This window comes from Pteronotus mesoamericanus, unplaced genomic scaffold (assembly GCF_021234165.1).
Source record: "Pteronotus mesoamericanus isolate MK-2021 breed Mesoamerican mustached bat unplaced genomic scaffold, CSHL_Meso_final contig_347, whole genome shotgun sequence".
Lineage (NCBI taxonomy): Eukaryota > Metazoa > Chordata > Mammalia > Chiroptera > Mormoopidae > Pteronotus > Pteronotus mesoamericanus.
The window spans coordinates 11,197,822-11,219,750 of NW_026555137.1; the positions used below are offsets into that span (position 1 = coordinate 11,197,822).

The window sequence follows — 21,929 nt, forward strand, 5'->3', positions numbered from 1 at the left end:
CTAAAAATAAAATTTAGTAGAAATTACAATTCTTTAAAACTTCGTAACTAGAAGGAATACTTATCAACTTACACTAATTAAATAAAAATGTAGACGATATTAATTTTCATAGATCAATTTATTTAGAATTACAAATATTAAGAATAAAAGATTTATGCTTTTCTTAATTAACATAACAGTTGAGCTAAATATAAACTCTGCACTAAAGTTCTGCAGTGGCACAGAATATGGAAGCGTTTTTAAACTATACAAAAATTTCCAATGGAAAATAATCTTGTTTCAGTTTTATTATACATTAACATATAAAAAGTCTCATTTTATGAGACATCTAAAAGAATTAAAGCCACTTCTACAGCTCTATCTTAAACTCCAAGTCTTAAAACAATTTATTATATTTTGACTTTATAATATTCTATATTAAAACAAAGAGAATTCCAAATACACACTTTTTACAAGATTAACATTTTAGGCAGGGTTTTCCTTAAAAAATAAAACAAAAACCAACCAAATACAAACCTTTTTTCTGTATTTCACAACACTGGTTATTATATGTTTTCCTTATAAAATTTTTTACTTTATAAATGGTATACTGTTGGATTTTAACCAGCAATCTGGTTCAAAAGTTGTGCAAATAAACAAAAAATATGAAAATAGTGTGTTATCAGTCTTTTCTTTTTTAATAAATCTCATAACAATAGCACTTTTTGCCCTGAATTGACAGGAAAAGACATGCCAAATCCACTTGCTGAAATATAGCATTTTGCAAGTAATGTTTTTTTCCTGCTCCTTCATTTTCTTTCAACAGACAAACAACAAAAGTTTCTTTTATAAATTATGATAAATTAAAATATTTATTATTATAAAATGATCTACAGAACCATGTCACATTGCAAGTATATACCATATATGCTTGTACAGTCCATATTTCCCATCTATGTTCCAGTGCCTTCCTTCACACTAGGACTTCCCAGATCTCATGATGTTCTTTTGAAGACTGAGGTGGTGATCAACTAAGTGAACCAGAGATGTCGTTTTCTAGAAGGAATCTCCACGTTGCCATGCATGTGCATAAAAAGACCGTGTTTCTTCGTGTTCTCCATTACAGTTGTCTGCATGTGTTGGGTTGAAGTCATGCACGTGAAAAAAAATGGTCAATGTGTTCCTCCATGAAATTATGTTCAGATATTTTCAGTTTAAAGACTACTTACAAATAAACATGTGTAATATAAGCAATGCTACTGCAGCTGAATAATAAAAGAAAAATAAATATAATTATGGTCAGCAATGCTGGTTTAAGAAGCAGTACAGTATATTAAAATGCCTTATTTGGAGATTTAAATTTCCCTTGTTTTCTAGCAGTTGGGTTATTTGGTGTTGGAAGCCTATATAAAGGAAAAGAACTTCTTGAAAACAATGTCCTATGCAGTTGGAATAACTGCACCTTCTCCTCAGTCTCTGTTGGTGTTATTTGCTGCAAAGGCATGTAAGTTTCCCATCTGGCTCAGGCCACTCTGAATATGTGCAACATGGATTTCTACATTATTCTGAAAGCAACTAAAGAAAGAAAAAACATGGTTAACTGCTTTATTTCACAAAATTAAAAACAGTTTTTTAAAAAGGAAAAGTTTAATGTTAGGAGATAGCTATGATAAGGGCCCCAGGGAAGGAATAAGGCTCCCCTTCACATTAGCCCTAATTCTACGTCAGAAGTCATCGGAAAAGCATGCTCCAAAGAAGCAAGGTGCCAAGGAGTTCTGGGCAGAGTGCACGTTCTTGGACGGGGGAAGCTCTATTTCTAAGTTAAACCTCTATGCTAAACCAAAACCTATTCTATCAGTACATTGAATATAACTGAAAAGCTCTTTTACAATTTATTTAAAGGATACAAATTATATAAATCTTGGGTTGGCCAAAAACTTCCTTTGGTTTTTTTCAGTAAGATGGCTCTAGTAGTGCTTAGTTGTCTTTAATGTTATTCGAAACAGTTCTGTTAAGACTGTATTGTCACAGCTGTCATATCAGCAGCATTAAAAAACAAAACAAAACATCAAAATTGGTGAATTCCTGTGTAGTCTTTTTCATATTGAAATATAAATATAAACTCTGCACTAAAGTTCTGCAGTGGCACAGAATATGGAAGCGTTTTTAAACTATACAAAAATTTCCAATGGAAAATAATCTTGTTTTTAAAACAAGATTTATTTATTTGAAACAAGATTTTATTATATTTTGAGATTTATTTATTTTGAAACAAGATTTTATTATTTGAAAATAATAAGATTATTTTCCATTGAAATGTTGAAAATCTGCAACATTTTTGGCATATTATCCTTTATTATTTCAAGGAAGGTAAAAACACAACTGAAATGCAAAAAAGATTTGTGCAGTATATAGAAAGGTACTGCAACTCATCAAACATGTCAAAAGTGGTTTGCGAAGTTTCTTGATGGAGATTTCTTGCTGGATGATGCTCCACAGTCGGGAAGACTAGTTGAAGTTGACAGCAATCAAATTGAGACATTAATTCAGATAACTGATATACTCAAAATATCCAAATCCATAAAGTTATTGGTGTAAATGAAAAGCATGTCTTTTATTTTTTATGGAAAAAAGGAAATGAACTCTTCGGCCAACCCAGTATTTCACAAATATGCATAATTCTTAAAACCTATACTGGTAATCATTATGAATTTAATATAAAAATCATCAGGGTACATCTATCTAATGAATTACCTGATATTAGAAGCATCTATTGTACTCTTGATATCATTCAATGAATCTGTAAGTGATTTGAATTCAAAGGAATTCAGGTCTCCGCCTTCTGCTAGACACTAAAGAAAAAAATATTTCAAAATTTAATTGAATTACAGTTCAACAACTATAGACAATAAAATTCCTGATACAACCTAAGTTATAATTTTTTTTAGCAACAAATTAGCAATGTTTGTTTAGGTGTCAAAATTAAGAAAGCATCTCCTCTGAAATATACCTTGATTTGTAATAAAATAGCTGTAAGCCTGGAGATTAAGTTTGTCAGATTTTCATTTTCAACACAGGGCTGTCCTGCTGAGGAATTTGCATGCCGCACGATTTCCTGTGCTTCTTCCTCGCACCTTCGCCTCATGTCTGTAGGCTGGTCTGCAGGCTGGAGCCCCTGGTCTGGAGCAAGCTGAATAAGGCGATTGAAACATAAAGATGCACATTCATAAGACCACATCATTTGTGTGTTGTGTCCTGTTTTCAGATTTGGATTTTTACAAAACTAGCATTTCTAATAAAAATGAAGGGCACTCTCACTTTAGAAGGTTTTTTCCTCCTATAATTGTTTTCTAGAGAAAAGAGAATTCGACAACTTTTTACCCAGATTTACTATTTACGGCCTATTCCATTTGACCTCTCTCTGTGTATATGTAATTCTTTTCCTTTATACTCTTTATCCCTAAATACTCGTTTATGTTTCCTAAGTACAAGGATATTCTGTTACATAAGAATAGTGCAATTATCACACTCAGGAAACTTAACACTGATATAATACCATTTTCTAACTCGACAGTTAGGTTTCATTAACTGCCCCAAGGACTCCCACACATAGCTATTTGTCCCCTTGAATATATTTGGTTGTCATGTCTCTTTAGATTCCTTCATTCTGGAACACTTCTGTAGTCTTTCATGACCCTGATATTTTTGAAAAGTACCAGCCAGTTATTTTGTATAGTATCCCTCACTGTGGGTTTGCCTGTTTCCTCCGACTACGCTCAGGTTACGTGGTTCCAGCAGGGACACCACGCTGATGCTGACTTCCTTGCGGTGCATCGCGATCAGGAGGCAGGTGCTGCGGATCTGCCCCGCTACTATGACGTTATCTTCGACCACTTGGTTAAGGTAGTTAAGTGTCTGCAGATTTCCCCACAATAAAGGATTAGTAATTAATAAGTACTTGTGAAGAGATATTTTGAGGCTCTGAAAAGATTTCATTCCTCATCAAATTCTATCCACTACTTTTAGCATCTATTGATGATTCTTGCCTTCAGCAATTTTTACTGTAATGGTTGACAAGTGGTGTCTTTCTCATTCTTATCATTTCTTCTACATTTATTAGTGGGTATTTTACTATAAGAACTTTTTCTTAAAAATTAGTTTAATAACGAATATTAGCGGACTCATGGATCTTATTCAATGGGTTATAATCTCTTACTATAATTACTTATGCTGAAGCTCAAATTATCCCAGATTTGGCCAGTGGAGATGCTGTCAAGCTGGTTCCTTTTGATACATCCCCGTAATTTGGGGGGCACATTTTACTTCCCTGGCACAGTAAGATGGTCCAAGCTCATCTTCCCTTTCTCTGCCCTAGCTCTGGAATCAGCCTCTTTCCCAAGGAGCCCTGCTTCCTCTTTCTGGACAGCGTGTTTAGAGATTGAGGTTTGGGTGCGAGGTGTGTGCGGTGTATCAGGGTGTCACTGCTCTAGCCTCTGTCCGTACGCGTCCACACTTAGTTATACCCATATTTAGAAATAAACCAACCATGGATTCATACAGATTTTTTCTTATTCTAATCTAACACCACAGGGTTTGTTCTAGTCTTCCCCTTCTTCAGCAGGGAGAGACTGGGCTCCCATATTAATATACTTTTATTTAGTCCTTTGCTCAATCCTGGAGTACACAGTGTCTCAGAATTGCTAATCTTTTACCACTATGAGAGAGACTATACCAACAGAGTTCCATATTGGTTTAAAGTTTGGTTTACCTTCAAACTTGGGGTATACAGTCAAATAACAGTATTTTTCTAAATTTTTTTGGAGTTCTAGATCAGTTCTAATCCAAACAAACAATAAACTCACTGGATATAAAGCACTCTTTGACACTGATGCTGTAAGGAACAAAACTATATAAAATATGGTTCTACTAAAGGATTTTATAAAGATATTGGCTTAGTTTGATTTTCTAAAATATAAAGGTAACAGTATTAGGCTTCAAATAAGAAAGTGTAGAGGGTACAGCTCCCGAAGGGAAATTCATGAAAATTACCTACCTCGTAGCAGAACTGCTGAACTTTATGCAAAACCTTGTTTAGGTCCTTGTTCAACTGTTCAAGCTCTAGAACAATTGTTGCGTATCTCCGCTGAAATTCAATGCCAATGGGCATGGAGTATGATTTCTGAGAAGAAAAGAATCAGATTTTGATAAGGGATTTTTTTGAGCAGTGCAATTTCAATTATCTAATAAGAAATCTGACTTACCCAGTACCAACTAAAGGTTATTCAGATTGTCAGTACTCAATGCTATATTTCTTGTATGTCGTAACATTATATATTATTATTTAGGAGACTGTCTCTGTTCTTAGGTACATAACGATGTTTGCCATTGACTTTTTAAAATGGAGATCTTATATAGAGAAATTAAATGCAGCAAAACTGTTGATTCTATATAATATTCCTCATATTAGTCTTTCAACTTTCTCGTAAGTTTACCATTTTTCAAAATAAAAAGTTGGTAAAAAATTGTATGCACTCATTTGAAGTGTTCTAGTTATTTAAACTCAATTGATTCTACATTTGGAATCATCTCAATATAGCATAATGCTTAATCACGGGTGCTAGAATCAGATTATATACGATTAAATGTTTAAATCCCAACTCTATCACCTACTAGCTGTGTGACCTTAAGTTTGTTAATCTTTCTGCACTCAGTTTCCTTGTCTGCACAACGGGGGTAATAAGAATATATACTGAATAGGATTATAGCAAAGGTAAAGGGAAATATACATGCTAGCATACTGTATCCCATATAGACAATGCTCAATAAATACTAACCGCTACCATCATCATTCTGTATTTGCTTCCCGCTTGTTAAGTGTAAATGGATTTTGGTTTCATTTCCTTTCCTCTCTTCACAACTCCAACAAATTACACTCTCCTTCCCACTCGAACTTCAAACGCTGCAATGAGATGCCTCCAGTCGAGCCAAATTTAACCGTTTCTTTTTCCGGAGGACTTCTCAGAAACTAGATCATCACGTACCGGGGAAGCCCCACTGCTCCGTCTAGGAAGCACGGCCAAGGACGGAAGGCTCGCCTAGACTGCATAAGCCACGTCCAGGAGCACCACCACAGGGCTACGCTCGTCGAACAGAGACCTTAGAGATCACCTGGGGCAGCCTGTCATTTTACACATGAGAAGACTGAGGCCAAGGAAAGTTAAATGAGCTACTTCATAGCATGCACTATTAAAATGTGTTAATGACTTAATGTTGACGATGAAGATGGCCAACAGTATTGACTAGAGCTGACTAAGGTGCCAGGCACTGTCCTTTGTGTTTAATGGGGTCTCACTGAATCCTCACAACCAGCCCATGGGGAGGGTACTATAATTATCCCATTTTTATATACAAGGAATCTGTTAGGCTCCTTATTATGTCACCTATTGTATCTTGTCTTCTCTTCTGTATTTTCCATCCATTTTTTCCTCCATGCTTCATTCTGAATATTTTCTTTTGCTCTATTTTCAATTACTAGCTCTCTCTTCAGCTATTCCTCATTTGCTGCGGTTACAGCTACCAACTGAGTTCTTATTTTTGAATCCTGCATTTTATTTTTGGAATTTTCATTTGGTCCTTTTTACTGATGTTGTTTCCAGTCCTCATCTAATAGTCTCAATTTTTTCTAATATCTTTAAACAAATTAAGCATCTAAAATCTCTGCCTAAAAATTCCATTATCTGGAATTTGTCAATTGTCTGTACTTTCTTTTGGTTTTTGTTCGGATTATCATGTCTCTTACTGTGTCTGGGATTTAAAATGTAGTGTCAGACACTGTATATTGAATACTGTGGAAGTAATTTGAGGTCTAGTATGATGTCATATTCCTTAAGAGGCCGTATTTACTTCCGGTGGGTTGCTTAAGGCCCTCGAGTTCCATAATCATCTTAATTCAGTTTCAGAGATGAGACAATTTGAAGCTTCCACATTCCAGGTTCCACAACACAGAACACGGAAGGTCTGCCAGCTTCTCCCAACCTTTGGTCGGTCTTTGGACTCTTAAATTTTTGTCCTCCCTGCCCTTGTAAGCCGTTCAAGAATGCCCCTCAGCTTCTAAGCCATCTGTTTTGAAACCTGCAGAAGCCCTGAGTAAAAAGCAACCCTAAATGACAGCTTTCCCCTTCTGAGTTTACGCCTCTTCCCAAATCCTATCCCTGTAATTATTTAATGCCTTGTTAATGCTCCAGTGTCATCAGGCAAGTTATTTTTACATTTTATTTCACAGGAAATAGTTGTTCTTAACTATTTGGATTAGAAAGGTTAATTCAAATCACCTAGTCTACCATTACCAAAAGCAAAAGAAAGCTTAATTTTTCTGAAATGATATGTTCAAATCTTAGAAACGTTATCTGTTTCGCTTTCTCCTGTTAACGTGGGTAATGCCACATTTAAGTTCTGTCACTGGGATGAAGAAGGGAAATGAAGAGACAGACACTGAATCAATTTCTTTTTTATTACACATCACTTCTGCGCTCTCCCTCACACGTGCAGCTCTGTGCCAGGGGCCTCTTCCGGGTGCCAACATGCAGCCTTTAGCTGTAGTTTTTGTTTCATACAACATGTCAGAGAAATTTTAAAAACCTTTCATACCTTGTTAAACATCTGCTCCCATTTATTCTACTTACTCCTTTTGTACTTATTCTGTGTGAAATTGTAAGGGTTAGGAATAAAATGTGTTCAGCCTACCATCTTAAACTAGAAGTTTCATTAAATCTTTAAAATGTTCATACACTTTGACCCAGCCACTCTACTTTCTAAGCTATAGACTGTCTACTGTCTATGTTATAGACAGACACAAACAAATGCACAAAACTATATGGATATGAATATTTACTGTAGCACTGTTTTAGTAAAATAATGGAGATAACTCAAATACCCATTAAGAGATTATTTAATTGATGGTACAAGACAGAAATTTTAAAAGACTGAGATTAAGTTAATATATAATGGCACATTCCATTTTTGTTAGAAAATAATTTTCAAAACCGCAGGTGAGGAAGAAATCTGTATGCTCAATTTATAGTATACACTAAACTGAATAGTATTTATTTATAGGGGAGACATTATAAAGAATTGTTTTCCTTATTAAATAGTTTCATAATATTTGAATTTTTATGATAGAAATTGTTTTTAACCATAAATAAAACAAAACAAATACTAAAACATATTAAACCAACTAGAGACCAACTTCTACAAAGTTCCCACATGCCAAGAAGCCAAGACAACATCAAAACAGGCCTCTATTTAGAAGTAGTGACACTGCCCTGAGTGGTGTGGCTCAGTGGGCTGGACCTTGTCCTGCAAGTGGGAAGGTCACTGGTTCAATTCCCAGTCATGGCACACGCCTGGGTTGCAGGCCAGGTCCAGGGTTGGGGGTGTGTGAGAGGCAACCAATAGCTGTTTCTCTTGCAACATCGATGCTTCTCTTCCTTCCTCCCTCCCTTTTCCTCTTTCTAAAAATAAATAGATAAAATATTAAAAAAAAAAAAAAAAAAAAAAAAGAGTAGGTAACACTGACCAAACTAAGGTAAGCCCAATACTTTAAGGCATGGAACCTGGCCAGCGGGCAGAATCCTAGCTAGTGATATGAAAGTGAAATGCATGAAGATGGATAAGATGATACAATTAATCAGAGAGAATGTAATGGGGGAGCACAGAGTAAAAAGAAATAGAATTGACAGATAAGAATTAAAGTCTAGTAGGAAAGAAGCAAACACATTTTTTTAACTTTATTTTTTTCTGTACTTCATCTTTTAAAAAGATTTTATTTATTTTTAGGAAGACGGGAAGGGAAAGAGAAAGAGAGGGAAACACCAATACGCGGTTGCCTCTCACGCGCCCCCTGCTGGGGACCTGGCCCACACCCAGGCCTGTGCCCTGAGTGGGAATCGCATCAACAACCCTTTGGTTTGCAGGCTGGTGCTCAATCTCCTGAGCCACACCAGCTATGGCACAAACACAATATTTTCATGTTTAGAATATATAATGTCACTACGTTATGGTGACTTTTTTCAATCTTTAATAGCCTGCTCATCTGGTAATTTCATATCAAGCCTAAATGAGTTACACAGGGACCAAGAAGCCTGTTTTGGTACCTGTACATAGCAGTACAATCTTTGATTAAAATCTCTTCACATTTTTGGTCTTCAGTTTCCAATTCCATAAAATGATGGATTTGAATTAGATAATTCAAAGTCATGTTCAGATTTTAAAAAATTCTACAACCCTAAAAGAGGATTGCTCCTCATTTAGTTACATATCTACTTGTCCAGTTACCCCTTGTACAGTTCCATACCAGGTATAACTAATGCTACAGCTCCCTATCCCCACACTTATGACTGATACTGGTAATTAGCTATAGCACTTTGCCCCCACTATCCAATCGCTGAGTTCTCCCTTACTCTCCTATTTCCACGCAGTCATCTTCAATCCACTGGAGATAGTATGGTACTTGAGATGAAACCTATTCATCATCCTATAAATCCATAAACAAGTTTTATGACTTTTAACACAGTTCAACCTGAAACCTATATAATCTTATTAGTCAATGTCATTCCAACAAGTTCAATAAAAAAATAAAACAAAACACCAAAAAAAAGAAGTTCAAACCTTTCTTACTGAGTATTTTCTACATAAAAATAAACAACTCTGATAGGTCCCTCTTATGAATAAAACTGACTCTCATATTTCTGGACTGATTAGGCTAATACGATATAAACTGTCCAAATAACCTGAAGATGACAAGTTTTGTATTTCCTGATTTATTTATTCTTCATCACTTCTAACAACCTCTGTTCATATGACTTCTTTAGTTAGAGGCACCAATGCTAGGGATTCTATCTATACTCATGCAAACTGTCAAAGAACCTAATATACCCATAATCCTATTCAACCGTACAGTCAAGGGCATAATGAAGTGTGGGTTAGCAAACTGTACTGACTTGCTGACTCACTTACCATGTGTTCAATGTAACAAGAGATAGTGATATCAAATGAGGATTTAAAAATAACATTCATCTCAAGGTTTTCTTCCATAAAATATTTAAAAATCCTTAGATACAGAAGCCTTCACCATTTTAAAATTTGACAAGCAAAGAAAAAACCTTACCAATTTTTCTGCATCTGTGTTCATTTCCCTTAATTTCTTGATATGTTCCTTTTTAATCATGAGAATTTTTGATAATCTGGTCTATAGAGAAAGAAGAGATGTTTTGGAACAAATACAGGCATTTAAGTGTATCAGTTAGACATCAAATTTCCAACTTTTCACTAAATATTTTAGCAGTAGATTTTAGTGTTTCAATATGAATATAGCACAGGCTTTTAATTTTATAAATCTGATTGGCTGACAAGAAAATATTTAAAATCCACTGTACCCAGGACATGTCAAAAGGACTAAAGAACCCACCTGAACAAATGGGATAATTCATGAACCAATAAGAATGAAAAATGTAGTAGATTGAAGCACAAGTATGTTAAAATCCATGAGTTCATATTGATACTTAAAAAACAAATTAACCTCTGTTAGAGAATGCTAGTGACTAAAGTCATTATTTTATAAACTGAAAAACAAAGAGAAAGAAAGAATCAAGCATTTATCTTGCCTTTTCTATACAAATTAAACTATTAGTAACCAAACAATAGATTAGGGGAAATTTTTCTTTACAGAGCTCTTTCAGCTAATAATGAAGAAGGGATGATAGAACAAGAACAGCATCATTTTACAATCCTAATAAATGATGGACCTAGGCATTGATAAACAGTGCCAGCTAACATGATATTAAAAAAGAAAACAGCATGTCTCCTATCAGAATACATAACCACGTATAAAACTAGACACATAAAAATAAGTAGGCCAGCCAAATAAAAAGCCCAAATATAATCAAAACTCTACACCCAATGAGCAATTTACATACAATACAAAAAAACAGAAGAACATGTTGAATGATACCACAAGGATTCAGCAAAATCCAGACTATAGGAGACTCTATGGACAAATAATCCAGTTTCTTTAACAAATAAACTGTATGGGGAAACAGAGCATCCAACATTTGAGAAACAAATGAAAAATTTAAATGCCAACTGGATATCTGATACTATTAACATTTTTGTTAACTTTTTAGGTGTAACAATGGTATATTATGTATTACAGTTATGTAATATGTGTAATATATGTAATGTTTCTGTAAAAGAGCCCTTATCTCTTACAAATACATAATAAAATATTTACAATAAATGATATGATGTATATAGTATTTGCTTCCAAATTACACAACAGGGACAAAGTAGGTGGGAGTAAAGATGAAACAGGACTAGCCACAAGTTTTTTGGATTTTATTTTTTCTAAATATATTTTTACTGAATTTAGCCAGGAGTTGTTAATAACTGTTACAGACAATGATGGATTCATAGAAGTGCATTATACAATTCTGTCTGCTTTTATGTGCTTTAAATTTTTGATACAGAAATGTCTTAAAAAACTGGCCTGGTGAGATAAGTTACATACTTGTCAATATAGACTTTTATTTACTGCTCAATAGGTCCAGAGCTCTGGACTGGTCTCCCTTCTCCTCTAAGTTGCTGAGTTTTTATGGAAATCTGTGGGATTCTTTTTGGAGTTGGATGCAGTAAAAGATGGGATGAAGGCAACAGTCTCACTCCCCTTTTTTGTTTGTTTTAGTTTTGTGTTACTTATTTGTTTTTGATAGAAAGTCATTGTTTCCTTTTAATTTTTTTCAAAGCTGAGTTTTCTATAAGAAAGTGGATCAATCTTTTTAGATTCTTCCAAATCCCTAACCCCAGGAATAAAAAGTTCCCCTGCAAAAGAAAATTCATTGTAAACTATGAACTACAAAACCTGCAAAAATTTTTAATGTTTACTTTTTATAAGAAAAATATTAGAAACAAAAAATAAAAACATATACATCTACTTCAAAAGCTAGTATTTACAACAAACCTGAGTTTTATAAAACCTTACATACTACAAAAGACAAAAGGCTTTTTATTTTTACCTCTCAGACAGCTTAAAATAATAATGAAAGTAGTATTTTAACTAGGCTTAACATATGTAGATTATGAAGTTAAAAAATTAAGAATTGAAATCAAATATCTAGGCATCAATAAAAGTATCAGTACTTTAGAAGCAGTCCAAGGATACCTAGTTTCTGGCTCCCTCTGCTGGTGAACAATCTCTCTCTCTCTCTCTCTCTCTCTCTCTCTCAGCTTTGCTTTCACTTTCACTATTTAAAGAAAGCATGTCTTTAAATAACATGGGAACAAGTGTTCTATTTGAGAAACGCATAACCTTTGGCTCTTTTCATAATATAAACTTTTCATATAAAAATATCTACTTTTGGAAGCCAAAGGCATTATAAAATTCTACATTGCAAGGAAATTAGCAACATATGATTGAGAAATACAAAATGCTATACACATGTACACAAATGACAAGACTTTTCCTTGAAATAGCATCAATTGCAAAAGGTAACACTGAATATTTTATGAATTATGCTATATAACATAACATAGAAACTTTTTATTTATAAGGACTATCCCAAGCCAAAGTAGTTTTTCTTTTCTTTTTTTAGTACTTTTTCTTTACAAAAAAGAAAAAGAAAATAAATCAAACATTATTAGACTATGACTCAAACTAAATAATTTCACCTAATTTTCAAAACAAATGACTCATCACATTCTTAAGAATCAGACTATTTAGGAAAACTGTTCTATAAAATAATTCTACACTTGTTTTAGTTTAGGCTTAGATCTCTTAGTGAATAGCTATTTCTAATCTCATAAAGAAAGTTCCTCCTAAACAAAGAGCTGGCCAACACATCCCAACTGCTCAGCTGACTGGTGATAGCAAGATGCATATTGTGGTTACTAAATAAAAGCTTTCTACGTATACAAGTTATTAACAGCTTATCATTCAGAGTTTCACAGAATATAGGCTAGAACATGAGAGTCCTTAACATAACAAAATAATGAGAACAAAACCAAACAAAAGCCCAACAAAAAAGACGTCTGTCTTTTTTGGCTGTTACAACTTTTATTTTTAAGCTTTGATGGAAATAACAAAGTTCTTAAAATCAATACAATGATAAAAAATATTTAAATATTTGGTCCTAGGAAAACTTTCAACTTCAATAACACAATAGACATTTAAGTTTTTAAACAAATAGTCAAGATATTCAGAAAAATTCCTACCACTTGAATGAGGAATTCTACAGGAAAGCCGCCCAATGTTTCAGTGTCAGAGCCCGCAATCTTGCTTCTCCAAGGTGACTGTCCTAATAAAGGATCATTATCCTGTGGGTATAAGAAGGAACCATTTAACCACTGACTGTTGAAAAGGAAGCATCTGATATTTAGGTGAAGAGTAAATTCGACTATGATCAATATTATATTAAAAATCCTAAAAAAATTTCCAGAGTTGAAGCAGCTTTTATTTTATTTAAAATCTGACAACTCAAAATAATGTGCGCAACTCCTGAAGTTGCTGTAATAGATGTATAATTTCATAAACACACAGTTCACATTAATAATAATCATTTAAATTACTGATGACATTTAAAAAATGTTACCGTAGTTGGTGCCGGGAGAAGAGGAGTATAATGTAACCGTGGTGGAGTCATTAAAAATCGAGAAGGCCGCTGTTTTTGTCCAAAGGCAGCAATTGGCATTGTCTCATGAGGCTCATTACTCTTAGGGAAAAAAGAAAGCCCACAAAACTTGTAGAACTTTGCCTATCATTATATATTTCTGCATAGTATACACTAGTTTATATGCTATGATTTATCAGAGAATATATTATGCTACAAAGACCAAAGGTCTAGAATTTAAGTCAGAGTATGAAAATGCTATTTTGTGCCTTAGCTGGTGTGAACTCAGCGGATTGAGTGCCGGCCTGGGAAGCAAAGGGTTGCCAGGTCTATTCCCAGTGTAGGGCACATGCCTGGGTTGCAGGCCAGGTCCCCAGTAGGGAGTGCATGAGATGCAACCGCACACTAATGTTTCTCTCCCTTTCCTTCTCCCTTCCTTCCCTTCTCTGAAAATAAATAAATCTTTAAAAAAAAATTCTATTTTGCTACCAAAAGATTGAACCCACAAAACAAGAGAATTAAGAAGAGAAAAAGACAAAAAAATCAAAACAGAGGATCAAAGATTATTATGGAATATTAGTGTTCTATTGCCACCCTTGGTTGTCTGTCTGTGTGTTAAAGACCAATGTTACCTGGTATAATTAAAGTCAATTCTCTGGCCAAAGAGAAATAGCTAGATGATCTCATAAAGGAAATTACATTGATGAAACAGAAAGCAATTTTCCTTTTTTTGTTTTTAAATATTTTATTTATTTATTTTTAGAGAAAGGAGAATGGAGGGATGGGATAAAGAGAGGGAGGGGAACATCTTGCCTCTTGCACACCCCCAGCGCAGGACCTGGCCTGCAGCCGAGGCACGTGCTCTGACCAGGAATCAAACTGGCTACCATGCAGTTTGTGGACGATCCCCAACTCACTGAGCCATACCAGTCAGGGCCAATTTTTCTTTTTATGAAAAGGGAGGTTGAAAGATTTCATTCTTTAATGAAAAAACTTAAGGTTGTGTACTTCGATCTATTTAGTCCAAATTTTCTCTCTCCCTTATTTGTTGTCTCTAAAAAGCACGTTTGAAAAGGAAACCATCACAATAAATAGAGTCATAGTTTTTAAAAAATACATATCAGAAAAGAAAGATTCTTCTATTTTTGCATCAAGGAGATAAAGAAATTTTGATTTTTAATTTTAAGTTCATAAACCTTAAAAATCAAATTTATAATAAAGAAAAGAAAAAGGGAGGCTAAAGGTGAACAATTCAATTTTCATAATGCTTAGAGGCAAACCATTTTGTTATAGTAAGTTCATTATTCACTTTTTAAAAACTTTGTTAGATTGCATAGATTTATTAGTTCTTAAAATTATTTTAACTTATTAGAAAGGAATATGCTTTTCATGACTTTGCGAAGTCAATCATGATCATGAAATAATGGCCTAGTAGTTTAATGGGCTGTATAAGAACTGAATTCTAGTCTCACCCGTCCAAAAACCAGCTCTAGAGGCTTGGCCTGATTACTTACTGTAATTTGTAATTACTAATGTCTCAGTTTAATAATGCAAAAAGTGAGGGTAATTAACACCTACCCTATGTAATTCTGAGGATAAAACAAGAGAACAAATGTTAAAGTGCAAGATGTTACTTCATACTTTAAAAATCATTTTGTGAGAGAACTATAACAAAACAGCTGAAACGAAAATGTGTAGCTTATTCCCGAAAATTATGTAGTCAGGAGCCATCAGTTCTGACACACTAAAGAGCTACTGGTTAAGGTACAATAGAGAAATGCTAGATTCTCAAAAATGTGGAAGACCTAAAGTATAGTTCTGCCCAGGGGTCCAGTAGGAGTTGAAATCCCTAAGGATCTTTTCCTCTGTGACTTGAAATCTTGACTCTAACATACAACACAATCTCTAAGAAAATTCTATATAACGTATTTAATAGGCATAATACACAAATATATATGAAATACTTACAAGAACTTCATAGTCAGGGATAGTGTGGGTTCCAAGCCCTGCCCTATCAAAAGTTACTCTGTAAGTAGCATTATAAGTATCCACAGCAGCTATTTGTCCAGTGAACAGACCATCATGAACACCACGTAATCGTGCTGAAAAAATAACAAAAAAAGGCATTATGATGTTTGGAAATTACAAAGAACTGCCAATTATAAAACTACTCAAAGCATCTAATTTAAAATGTAGAAAGTACAGTATTGTTGTCTATTACAGTTTCAAAAAACAGTATGCACTTTATTTTCAGTTTAGAGAAAAAAAATTTTTTTGAAACAATAAACAAAGCTATAAATGATGATCCTTATTTTGACATATGAAATCACGTACATACCAAACTTAAAAGAAAAAATATTTTAAAGTCATTGCTTTAATTTTGAATTGAAAAAAACAAAAGGTCAACAAAAGAACTTTGGTCATTATGCTACTGAGTGAAAAAATGAAAAAATAAAAAAGCCCTGGCTGGTGTGGCTCAGTGGATTGAGCGCGGACCTGCGAACCAAAGGATCACTGGTTCGATTCCCAGTTTAGGGCACATGCCTGGGTTGCAGGCCAAGTCCCCAATAGGCGGTCTGAGAGATGCAACCATATATTGATGTTAAAAATTTAAAAAAGACAAGGATGCTGTGAAGAAAATAATGAATATACTAGGCCTGAGACTGCTATCCCTGGAAGGGCCTGACTACAAAGGTGGCATCTGGGAACTTGGATTTTAAGAGTATTCCCATACTAATAATAAGGGTGGTTTCCTGTGCTTGGCTGTTTGTGAAAACGATGGGATGTGTGCTGTATACCCGCTTTCCTTCAGGAGTCTGGAATTCCAGCAAGTGCTATGCAAGAGTGCCTATGTGATCAGCCCCCAATAAAAACCTCGGGTATTGAATCTCTAACAAGTTATTTTGGTAGACAACGCCTCAAGTGTTTTTACCAATTGTTGCTGGAGGTATTAAGAAAGTCACATGTGACACTACAGGAAGGGGACTCCTGGAAGCTTGGACTAGTTTCCTCTGAGCTTTTGCCCTATTCACCTTTTTCCTTTGCTAACTTTGCTTTGTATCCTTCTCTGTAGTAAGCCAAGGCCATGAATGCTGAGCACTCTGAATCTTTCTAGCAAATCACAAACTCAGGAGTAGTCTTGGGGACCCCTCACATAGATGAATTTTTGTGTCACTATTATTTAAATCCAGCCTGCAATAACATCAGGAAAATCCAAGCAAGTACCCAACATGAGTGAAGAATGTAAGAACAGCATTTAAGGCATTCAACTAGACAAAGTGACACATTTTGTATGGATAAAAAAGTAAAATATACAATATCATTTTAATACAACACAAATATTCGATGTAAAACTGTTTAAAAGAATCAACTGATTAAAAGACACAACTGTAAGAGCCTAAAATATTCTCAGTCTTTGACAGATCAGTTAAGGGAAAAGTAAAAGGTATATAGAAGATACAAGTAATAAATAAAGTTGAAAAAACAAACATAAATATAGAAAAGGACTTCCAGCATGAAGAGGTTTTTCATTCTTCTCTGTGAAAAGCAAGCATAAACCTGTACAAGACTGTCAAAGACAACCAGTTCAAGGTATTGGAAATGGATCAAGTGCAGAGAACAATCAGGAGATGTTCAGTGTTGAAAGACTGCTGGAGCTTCAGGTTAGGGGAAGGCAGCGGCCTTTTTGCACGAGGCTATTCACGTCCCACCATCACCACCCACGTGGCTGGTAAAAATGGTGTTACTAGTGTAAAAGCCGGTCATGAAAACTGACAGTGCTGTTGCCACAGGGGGTGGATCAGATGTGGACCACTGGGGAAAAACTTGTCTTTGCCAGTTAAAAGTGATGACCTCAATCAGGAAAGCATTAAGAAAAACCCACAGCTTCTGTAAGCCCATGGGGTAGGCCTGGCGGAGGTGAAGAGCAGAACAGCCAGACGTTTAACAGGGAGATCCTGGAAACTCGAGAGCCCTAAAAGGGCTGACCTAAGCGCTCCATAAATCCCTGGCTAACTGGGAGACTATGCGGGAGGGTGGGGAATATACCTAAGAGAGTCCGGTAAAAAGTCCAAGCTTAGGCTTCATTTCCTCCAGAAAATGTTCCCTGATTAATTCAACCATTTCTCAAACCCTTTCAGTACAATTACTAACCTACCCACTCACTTAAAGCAATTTTAGTTGACCAAATTCTTGAAGATTAACTTAAGCTTGGCTTTGGTGGTACCTTCCCTCCATGTTATAACTGAAGTGAATATATAGAATCACATCTGTAAATTGACAAAATTTATGCCCTTACACAATTTTGAGCAAACTACCAAGCGAATAATTTAGTTTTATTGAGTCATTACAAATGGACTATTTCTGGACCCAAGGATCATTAAGAAAAGTGGTGTTTTTATAGATCATAAGAACTTGGTATAGACTATCAAGAAAAGACTGCTTAGAAATGGAAAAAAACAGAATAATTTAAAATTGTGAAATCTAAACAATTCACAGATGAAGAAACAGTAATCTCTACAGTACATTGCTGTAGAACTATAGTTTAAGCTTTCTAAATTTAAAAGCTACTCTAATAGAGGTTATTTTGGAGAAAAATTACAAGTCAAAATATTAATAAGCTTATCTTCACTAACCTGTAACTTTGGTTCCAATAACCAGGGGTAAAGGAATCTCATCTGGGAGATCTTTGAATTGTGAAAGATCTGCAACTTTCTTTTGTTGTAAGAGCCGGATTTTCTGCCGTTTCTGTTTTAATGCTGATCTCTCTTCCTCAAAAAATGCAGAAGAACATCTAGAATAAATTATAAAGATAATATAAAATAACTATCATATACAAAAACTTCAAATCAGACCACCCATCTCATTGTTCTCTTTCTTCCTTTCATTCTTTTGAGTACTGTATTTAAAAACAAATTCTTAGAAATAATCATTTCCTTTCAAATTAAGTTACTTTTACATCTTTTAAAAAACAGGGCCTTCCAAAACTCAAAGATATAGAAGTCTAGATTATCCCTTTCTGTAAAACAGAAGGATTTGTTCACATTCTTTGACAAAATTATAGCTGGATCCCAGGTCTTGTTTTAAGGACAAAGTTCAATTCTAATATTCTATTCAGAAAAACATGACATTTTCTGTCACCCAGTGAGCATACTAATACAGGAATTAAAGATGAGACGTGTCACTGTGTAAACTTTAAAGTATTCTTCCTGCCTTGAAGTGTGAATGCTGAATTTACTCTTATGGTCTGTCTTACTTCTATTGTCATATTCCATGATGAACCAAAGGTATTTAAACATAGGTTTCATGCCACAAAACATATATCCATAAAACCATCGCCACAGTCGAGACAATGAAATACAAAGACATCAATTATCCCTAAAAGTTTCCCTGTGCCATTTTATTTTTCCTATTTTGCATTCCTTCCATTTCTATACTCCTACTTACCAAGCAATCTCTGAGTTGCTTTCTGTCATTATTATTTCTATCTTCTAAAATTCTGTATAAATGGAATCATCTAGTCTGTACTTTTGTCAGGCTTCTTCCATTTAGCATAGTTATTCTAAGACTCATTCATGTTGTATGTATCAGTTCATTCCTTTTTACTGGAAAATAGTATTCTATTCTATGGATGCATCACAATTTATTTATTCATTCACCTGTTGGTGCACATTTGGGTTGTTTCCAGTTTGGGGTTATTACAACAATGTTGATATGAACATTTGTGCATAGGTTTTTGTATAAACATATACTTTAATTTCTCTGAAGTGAATACCTAGGAATAAAGTGGTTGGGTCATGTGGTCAGTTTATGTTTAACCTTTTAAGAAACCAAAGAAGCCAAATATCACCAAAGAAGATGTATAGATGGTAAATAAGCAGATGAAAAGATGTTCCACATCATACGTCATTAGGGAAATGCAAATAAAATGAGACACCACTACACACCTATTAGAATGACCAAGATCTGAAACACTAACCCCACCAAATGCTGGTGAAGATGTGGAGCAACAGGACCTCTCATTCATTGCTGGTGGGAATGTAAAATGGTACAGCCACTATAAAAGAGTTTGGTGTTTTTTCTATAAAACTAAACATATTCCTACCATATGATCCAGCAATCGCATTCCTTGGTATTTATACAAATGAGCTGAAAAGTTATGCCCACACTAAAATCTGCACATGGATGTCTACAGCAGCTGTATACCTGATTATCAAAACTTGGAAGCAACTGAGATGTCCTTCAGGAGGTGAATGGTACATCTAAATAATTCAATATTATTCAGTGCCAAGAGAATGTACTGTCAAGCCATGAAAAGATACAGAGTAGCCTTAAATACATATTACTAAGTCAAAGAAGCCAATCTGAAAAGACTACATACTGTACAATTCCAATATATGACATTTGCAAATACAACACTATGGAGATGATGAAAAGATCAGCGGCTGCCAGGAGCTGGATGGAGGAGGGAGACGGACAGGTGTAGCGCAGAGGGTTTTTAGGGCAGTGACTGCACTCTGATAGTATAATGGTGGATAATGTCACTGTATATTCGCCAAAACCAACAGACCGTATGACACCAAGAATGAACGCTAACGTAAACTATGGACTCCGGACGACTAGCCACGGAGGTGGAGGATGCTGGTAACTGAGGAGGCTGTGCCTGTGTGGCGGCAAGGGGGGATATGGGAAATCTCCATACCTTCCTCTCAATTCTGCTGTGAACCTAAATCTGCTCTAAAAAAATTAAGTCCTAAAAAAAAAAAAGAAAAAAGAAAAAGAGGAAAAGAATAAAGAAACTGCCAGTTTCCCAAAGTGGCTGTGCCATTTTCTATTCCCAACAGCAATGTATAAGAGTTCATGTTACCCCATTTCCTCACTAACACTTACTACGTTCAGTCTTAAACAATTTTTGATGTTTGAGGTACCATATTTTAATTAACCAGTCCTCTATTAATGGACATCTAGGTTGTTGCCAATCTTTTGCTACTACAAACAATACTGCAATAAGTAACTCTGTATATGTAATTTCACCCATGTACAAGTATTTCTCTGATACAAATTAATAGAAGTACTAAGTCAAAGATACAGAAATTTGTAAATTTGGTAGATGTTACCAACTGCCCTTCCCAGAGATTATATAAATTTAAAGTCTCACCAGCAAGAGTGACTATTTCACCACATCATTGTCAACCCAACATGTTAAAGCTTTATGAAATTTGTCAATCTGATAAAGAACAGTATGTAAGCATACTTTGGTTTTGTATTTCTCATCATGAGTAAAACTGAACTCCTTTTTTATATTTAAAAGAACCATTTCTTTTTCTCTTCCTATAAACTGTTTATAATCATTTTTATCATGGGTTATTTGACTTTTTGTTGTTGATTCATAGTAGTTCTTTACATATCAGGGAATTAGCTCTTTGTGATAAAAGCTGTAAATATTTTTTTCAATTTTGTTTATGGATTTTTTGGGAGAACAAAGAAAACTGTTCTTATTTTTATAAAGTAAAATTTACTGATATTTTCTTTCATGGTTCCTAGCATTGAAGCCTGTTAGAAAGAACCTTTCCAATTCAAAATTAAGCAAAATTTTCCAATAGGTTCCTCGAGTAGTTTCAGTTTTTAAACATTTAACTAACTCTTTGATCCTTTGCAAATTTTTCCTGGTGTGAGGTATAAAACCAACTCGATATTCTCTAGATGGCTACATAGTGCTCTCCATATGCATTAAATAAACAATTTAAACCCCTTCTCCCTTAGGTATCTGAGGTGCAACAACTGTTACCATGTACCAAACTTCCACAGACATCTGTGATTCTATCTGGACTTTTTCTCCTTTTTAATTAATCTTTCTATTCATGCACCTCTACCACACTATTTTAATTATGAGCACTTTATAATCAATTTTAATATCTGATAAATGTAGTTTTCCTTCACTACTTTGCTTCTTCAGAATTTTCCTGGATCTTCCTGCTTGATTTCTCTTCTTTTAAACGTGAATTTTACAACTGATTTATCTAGTAAAAAAAAAAAAGCCTACTGGTATTTTTATTAAGACTGGTTTTAATTTATAGATTAATATAGGATTTTGAGTCTTCTTATGCAAGATCATGGGTATCTTCACATTTTCTCATCTGTATCCTGCACATTTTCTGTTAAGTTCCTTCCTGGTATTTCGTCTTTTTTTTTAAAGAATATTTTGAAAAGTTTACTGTACCAATAATTTATACTGTACCTGGACTTCCTCAGAGAAAAGAAAAACTACAAACTTCTGTTGAAAATAAAGACTTT

General features: G+C 34.5%; 1 protein-coding gene across 1 annotated transcript in view; it reads right to left on the reverse strand.

The window, feature by feature from the left end:
- Positions 1 to 619: 619 nt before the first annotated feature.
- LIN9 (lin-9 DREAM MuvB core complex component) overlaps positions 620 to 21,929 on the reverse strand; it is a 38,183-nt gene continuing 16,873 nt past the window's right edge. Inside the window, exons 7-15 of the mRNA XM_054576467.1 lie at positions 18,272 to 18,429; positions 15,606 to 15,739; positions 13,620 to 13,739; positions 13,243 to 13,344; positions 10,145 to 10,225; positions 5,033 to 5,158; positions 2,990 to 3,169; positions 2,734 to 2,831; positions 620 to 1,554 (exon numbers count right to left, since the gene is read on the reverse strand). Coding sequence (XP_054432442.1) covers positions 1,449 to 1,554; positions 2,734 to 2,831; positions 2,990 to 3,169; positions 5,033 to 5,158; positions 10,145 to 10,225; positions 13,243 to 13,344; positions 13,620 to 13,739; positions 15,606 to 15,739; positions 18,272 to 18,429 — 1,105 coding nt within the window. The 3' untranslated portion in view covers positions 620 to 1,448. The remainder of the gene's footprint in view (positions 1,555 to 2,733; positions 2,832 to 2,989; positions 3,170 to 5,032; positions 5,159 to 10,144; positions 10,226 to 13,242; positions 13,345 to 13,619; positions 13,740 to 15,605; positions 15,740 to 18,271; positions 18,430 to 21,929) is intronic.